We start from the raw sequence: 7,500 nt of genomic DNA on the forward strand, positions 1-7,500 counted from the left end.
TTGATTTTGGTTTTCAGACCCGTCCCTCCTTTGACTACGGCTCCGACCATTGATACTAATACTCCCTCTTTGACGCTTACGAACAACTCTAACCATTCCAAAACACCCACCCAGGTTATTACTCAACCTCTAGAAAGCACCCCTTCCTCTTCCCTACCATTCTCTTTTTCATCTCCTGCTGCACAGTCCTCTTCACTGTCTACCCGCTTTTCCCTTATTACTACTATTCATTCTTAGTGTCCTCCCCCCTCCCGCAGAACTACTCCACTCCACATCATCCCAACTTCCTCTCGCACTCGTCCTTCTGCTTCATCTACCTCTGCAAACCTTCTGAGTACTCTTTGGCCAAGTGGGATCGATTAGTTGTGACCCCCCCCAACAGCCCCCTATTCTGAGAATACCCTTCTCTTTCAGCAGTGCCTCCAGAAACAAGTAGGCAAGCTTACCTTTCGCAGTCGCTTTGATCGTTCACGCCTTGTCATTTACATCTAAATCCCAAGCTCATGCACTTCCTATCCTAACGGACAAAACTGGCAAACCCATTCCTGCTGAACCTCACCCTCTCTTAATACTTGTGCTGGAACTGTTTCTATTCCCCTAAATACTTGCCCCATGTACGACAAAGACTGGTTAGACTGTGAAAATGACCTACATTCCTGCCTTGCTGAATATGATGCAGTAGCAGTACAGTGTTGCACTTCTTCCCAGAGGCCAGCGTAAGTCCCCCATCTTCACAAGATATTTCTACATCTTCCCAGGTATCTCTCCCATAAACCCTGAACCTACGTCCTACTTACCCTATCCCCCAGTCAAATTCATTTTCTATTCTAAATCCAGATACTCCAATCTCTAGCACTTCCCCGATACCTACCCCACTTCCTCACTTTATTTGTCGTACTAGGCAACCTAAACGTTCCACTCCCCCCTCTCCTACACCGTCATCCTCATGTTCCTTTGATATCTATCTATCTACTCTTCCCATCGTAAGAGAACCTTTGTTTCTCAGTCCTCTTCACACAACTCCCCTCCAAAAAGCCTTGGAGACATCCAAAAGTTCCTAAAGGTGACCTAAAGGAACACTCCGCCCCCTCAACCACCCCAATACCTCTGATCCTACTACTACATTTGAAGTTTTTGCAGCTATCCATCTTCCTCCTCCTCAAACTCAACCCCCCCTCCCCCTTCGTCCTACGCCTTCCCAACATACCCCACCCTCTCTATCGCTCCCACATGAATACTCACATGAATCACCTCTATCAAGTGTCCTCCAGACCCCTCCCCTCCAGACATTCTTCCTGATACCACCTTCCCTAGTCCCCTTTTATCATACCCTGGTCTCTATTCCTTTCCGAGTCACAAACTCGCTGCAGTCTAATCAGGTGCTCTACCATCTTATATTGCCCCTACCTCTTCCCAACATACCTCATTCTCTCAACCCCCCCCCCTAAAAAAATCCTTCCCCCACTATCCCTCCTGGATATACACGTGACACACATTCCTTTAACAAAACTCTCAGATACCTAATCCACTACTACTAATATCTATTGTTATCACCTATTATCCCTATTTCCTTCCCTAGTCAAAAACAATGCAATTCATTCAATTGTGCTACCTCCTTAACCTTTCCCAATTTACTAATCCCTATTCTACATCATTTACTTCCTCCTTTTCCTTTTCGTTACTATACTTTCCTATAACACCCTCTAATCATTGACATGTAACACCTTCCCCTCTCCCCTGATTATTATTCAACTTTTGCAACAGCTATCTCTATTCCTCTTTGAACGTTTTTCCTATATATCTTCCCCAGTGACAGTTACACTATAATTCATTCAATCACCCTCCCTCTTAACCCACCCCTTTCTACTAATTTCTGCTCTAGTTCATTTGCTCCCCTTTTTCCCTTTCACTACCATACTATCCTAGATGTCAAAGTTTTGAGAGCATTATAACACCTTTTATCATAATCTTTAACTCTCCTTTGCCCTTTCCTACACAATACTTTACCATGTGCTATGCAACCTTTGATGTCTAGCACATTTATTTTCAAACATTAAACCATAGAAAAAAAAAACTCAAAAGGCCAAAGAAATTAAAATTTAAATACTTTAAATCATTTATTCTCATAGATGATCACATATATACACTATACATATAAATCTAAGGTTCAGTGTGTGGCACTTCATTTAAGCCTGAGCCAATTTTTGAATAGCTTCTCCAACTTGACCGGAAGAGAGGCCCTCTAAGGAAACACTGGCTTCTTTGCCCAAATCTGTTCAAAGAAAGAGACACATTAGTGCTTTCTTCACACAAGTCTTCATATATCGTAGCATGTTGTAATTGATAACAAAGAATTTAAGAAGTGTCCATTATAACAATATAAAATTCATAAAAGGGCATGTGAATAGTCTGACAACTGATCTTTAGTCTATTACATGCAACAAATTGAAACTAGTGGTATGAAATAATTATAAAAACAGCTGATAAACAACAGTTTCATGACAGAAATGATTTGCAATACTCAAAACTTTACATTTAACATGAAATCCTTTCACAATTTTGCCTCAGTTATGAAGAATTTATTGAAAGTCACTTCAAAAGCCATACCATATCTAGCCCAGGCCTTGGGTTGAACACCAGAGCATTCCCTGATGAGAATGGGGAACTTGGGGTTGGCCTGCTTTAGTGCCACATAGCTGCTTTCGATGAAGTCTCTGAATGAGGGTGAGAATTTTATTTTAACATTTTGAACTTTAGTGAAAAGATTTACTAAGTTTTTTTTTTATTAAGAGGACTAGTTTTAAATGTTTGCAATATAAACAGAAAATAATAGTACAAAATTCAAATAAATTGACTTTAACTAAAATTTCTAAATGTCCTAGGGTTTAAATTGGTATTCAGTGGTACCAGATAATTGCACACTGTCTATTGTCATATATATCCCATTGTGAATTTTATTTGTGACATAGATGGCTCCACAAGTGTTTGTCACTGAGCCAATTAGTAAATCTAGGTGTCCTCAGCTAATTTTCCTTTTTTTTCTTGGTGCTATTAAAATTATTAACATTGTGATTGCTGTAATGTTATTAACAATACTGTAATGTTATTAACAAGACTAATAGTAATAAAAAAATAAAAATCTCTAAAAAAAAAATCGAGGAAAACAGTACCAAGGTGAATTAGGTAGGACTAAAGACTGAGTCACTGGTGATTAAGCACTTGTGTAGAAGACTATCCATACACAAAAAGACAAGTGAACATGGTATTATTCTTGCCATCCTAGCAATATTGGATTAATATATAGTAGTAGTTACTGCTTTTATATCTATTTGAGCAAGAAGGAAAATCAACTTGTTTTTTTTTTTACTTGAACAGGGTGTTTTTTTAAGTAAATCTGATATTGTAACCACTACCACACATTGTACAATGTTAAAAATAATAGAATAACAACATTTGTATACCATCATTACATTCCTTGGTATTACTATGAGGAATAGTTTCTGATGTTATTTATTTTTGCATGTACATTCAGACATTTAATTCTAAATACACCTCAATTATAACAAAAAGTCAGCAATATCTGAGATTTATTAAAATACTTTATTGAACTATTTGCTCTCAATACATAATTTTGTTGTATGCAAAATCCATATGAAAGATAAAACTGAAATGAACCTGATTAAAAATCATTTCTTACAACTGATGGAGGAGGGGGCATGTAATATACCCTGAAAAGGGATCAATAAATAATGAAAATCCTACAATAACAGTTCATCAAACATCTTTCTAAAAAAAAAACTCAAAACCCAAAATTCTGTAAAATCTGAAAGGCACAACACAAGTTTGGCATCACCTGGCTCTCAAGAAAAGGTCTAAAACAGTTCACCACATACATTCTGGAAAAGGAGCTTTGAGACCTTCCTGCCATTGTTTCACTAAGGAAACAACCAGTCAAGGCCAAATCTTGCCTGAATATATATATGACGAGGTTTGTTGGCATTTTTCTATGAGCTTGCTTATATTTTGCAGTTAAATGTGGTATACCTGAAAATTCTCTATGTAAAATTAAATAAATAAAAATATAAAAATATATTTATTTATTTAAAGCTGAAATGAACAAGGTATCATTACCACAATATGTCTGGAACAAAATTGTGGTGCGAAGTGACAAAACAGTAGCACACACAAATATTGAGAATACCTTTGCAAGACTCGTCACAACAATAGCAGTATGAATGGATTCCTCTCACTCTCTACTACAATACATAGAGTAATTATGCTGTTGAAAAAACCCTAATATCTATAATCTTGGCCCAGGTTCAAGGGCATTTGCAGGGTAAACATGAATAATATACACAAAATTGGTCAGTATAAAGTCAACTATACTGATTATGCTGCCCCAACCCACACCATTGACAACAAAGAATCCACCACATGTGTATGGTAGGACACTGTAGGAATGATTCATCATCAGGCACTGTGGTTGCATATTATACACCTATAAATCTATTGCAAATGTGCTGTGACTCCTACAAACCCCTGAGGGGAGCTTTTGCCCTCAACCCCTATCCGAGACTATAAAGAACACCCCATGTATGTACAGCAGGATGGGGCAATAGCAAAATAAATGGGTATAGGTATGCATCCTGGTTAATGTTACTGTGAGCGATGCACAGACATAGTGGGAAATGGACACCACCATCTTATAAAGCATAAGAAATAGAATCATATATAACAGGTACAGCTGCTGAGGTCACGCAGTTATTGCAAAATGACAAAATATCTACTATATATCACTGCTAAATGATTAAGTCCACATCACCCTCACACAGTTTTAAACATAGGTCTTTTACCTTCTATTTATTCCCTAGACAGGTAGAAGTTAATAGTTAATGGTTAAAACAAAGAAATGTGCCAGACATTTATGGTCATATAGCACTATGGTAAAGTATTTTGGTGAAAAGGGTAAATGAGTTAAGATTAGTATATGGAGTATTAAATACCAAAGGTTACAGTATTACAGGATAGTATGATAGGGAAATGGGGTAAAGAAAGAGTGCAAATAATGTAAATTGGACATAAATAAAGGAAAGAGTTAAGGGTATAGGGTGACTGGATGGAATTGGGTGTATCTGTTGCTGGGGAAGCTATAGTAACAGTGCTTTAAGGACTGGTAAAGGAGCTGTTATGAAATAATCAACAGGTAATACAGGTAGACATGCCTGTTGGAATAGCAGAAGAGTCTAAGGGATGATATAAGGGGACTGGGGAAGGAGGTAAAGAGCATCAGGAGGGGAGGAATCCAAAAGAGAACACTGTTGCAACAGAAGGGATTTACTTGAGTATCCTTGTGGGAGAGGTAAGGATAATGGGACAGAAGAAAAGGATGAAGATATGGAAGAGGAAAGGAGAAGGAAAGACCAAGCAAAATAAGTTGGGGCAAAGGCTGAAGCCCAAGGCTGGGGCAATCCCTACATTTGGCTCCAGTCTCTGTCTCTTAAGTCCCCCCACGACAATGAGCAAGGTATTGGGAGGGAAATAGAAGGTAAGAAAGGTTAGGTTTGGGTTTTTGGGTCCACATGATATCCTGGCTTTGGGGCTTAGTCTCTAGAAGGTGGATCACTCTTTGTAACAAATACCCATATCCTAAGTAGCAGCATACTAGCCTGTGACATAGTCAGCATGATCGGTTGACTAGACAGGTTTTCCAGATCATTGTCATCCATCTTTCAGTTTAGTTATTTATCATTCCTGGGCTGTATCTTGTTATTCTTGCATGTTAGTCCTGCACTCTATCCTGCCAAGTATCTGTGGAGGATTCTTTGTTTTCTTATATATATTACCCCACAATTGTATCTTTCATGCCCTCCTCTGCTATTGCAGCCAAGAACGTGGGGGTTTAAGGGGGATTCTGCAGCATAATTCCTTCATATATGTGTACTAGAGGGTGAGAAGAATCCATCTATACCAAACTTGTTGCAACTGGATATGTGAAGGTATTCTGTAAATCTACCCTTACTTTTTTACCCCAAAATTTCCCTGGTACCTATGTTTAGGCACTTGGACATATATTTTAGTGTTCTAAAACACCTCAATTTTGATTTTAATGGATAGAACTCTTGAAATACTGAAAAAACGAGACATTTATCAATATTCGATCACGGGTTGCAGAGAAATCATAATTCAAAGGCTTAATGAATGAGGCTTTTGTTTAATGGGTAAAGCATTAGAAGTCAAAGAAATGACTGTCACAAAAATAATTTTTTTCTCATGCTTAATGGAATGTAAATAACTTTTCTGTTTGAGAAGATAACTAACTTAAATTTTGCAAAGCTATCCTTAGGTATTTCACGGAGAAATCTGTGTTCCAATACAGATGCCCTTGACCTTGACTTTCTAGGTTAAGGGGACCGTCCCTGAGAATGGCCACCTTTCCCTACTCTATACATCATAAAAAAATATCGGTTAGAGATAACTGATTGATTCTTTTTGCATGCTATAGAGCAAAGAATTGCGCTTCGTTATATATATAAATTTTAACTTTGCTCCCCCATTGGGGGGGGGGGCACCCCCCAAAAAGTTGAAAAAAATCGCTATTTTTTTTGGTATGTCTTCGGTACTTCCCAACTATCAGAGCTCTTTACAGAATATTCCCCCAAAAATGCTAGTGTTAGATCAACTCTAGCCTATAGCCATGTAAAAGGCCGAATTTTGAATTTCCTTTTTTTTTTGGCGGGGGACAGCTTGACATAGAGAACTATTTTTGAATGCGTTTTTCAGCATTAAAATATTATTATTTTTTGATTAAGGCAAAAATTCAAAAATCGGCCTTTTACATGGCTATGGGACGCCGAGGCTCTAGTGAAAGCAACAAACTGCATTTGGATCGCATGAAAATTACGTGAGTTGGGAAGTACCGAAGATTCATAAAAAAATAGCCGAGCTACGGCGTTTTGTATTTGGCACCTTGCCAAAGTTCGTTATCTCTGTTATTTTTCTCTGAATCTAATGATATTATATATCAGAAAAACGCTTATTTAGTGTACTTTGCAATGCAATGATTACCAAGTCAATAGGAATTTTCATGTTCAATAGGGACGCTATTCTGTAAAGGTATGTCACTTTTTTTTTTCTTTTTTTTTTCGTTGTTCATTAAAGTTGATATTTTCGTGTGAAAAGCTTAATAAATGCATTTTACCATAGAGACAACTAATCTAAACCAGATAAAAACCTTTTAAAAAAAAATATATTTTTTTTTATTTTCCATTTTATTTTATTTTTATTTTTTATTTTTGAAGAAATGGGGAACTGTGGATGGCAACATTAGTACAAAATCATTCTAATTATAAAGTCCTGGCATGAATACAACATGGTGGTTCAATTTTGAGAATTTCAAAAGCATATGAATTTAGTACATTGAATTCGAGAACTTACGAAAGTCGTTGAATATTCCCCATGCCTCACACAGGGGGGGGGGAGGGGGAGATGGTCACTGGGTGT

General features: G+C 37.5%; 1 protein-coding gene across 1 annotated transcript in view; it reads right to left on the minus strand.

Moving 5' to 3' along the window:
- Window positions 1-2,098: 2,098 nt before the first annotated feature.
- The window catches only part of LOC138867432 (NADH dehydrogenase [ubiquinone] 1 alpha subcomplex subunit 2-like), an 8,036-nt gene continuing 2,634 nt past the window's right edge, over window positions 2,099-7,500 (minus strand). The window contains exons 2-3 of the mRNA XM_070143158.1: window positions 2,608-2,714; window positions 2,099-2,272 (exon numbers count right to left, since the gene is read on the minus strand). Of these exons, the coding sequence (XP_069999259.1) occupies window positions 2,187-2,272; window positions 2,608-2,714 (193 nt within the window). The 3' untranslated portion in view covers window positions 2,099-2,186. The remainder of the gene's footprint in view (window positions 2,273-2,607; window positions 2,715-7,500) is intronic.

This window comes from Penaeus vannamei, chromosome 30 (assembly GCF_042767895.1).
Source record: "Penaeus vannamei isolate JL-2024 chromosome 30, ASM4276789v1, whole genome shotgun sequence".
Taxonomy (NCBI): Eukaryota; Metazoa; Arthropoda; class Malacostraca; order Decapoda; family Penaeidae; genus Penaeus; species Penaeus vannamei.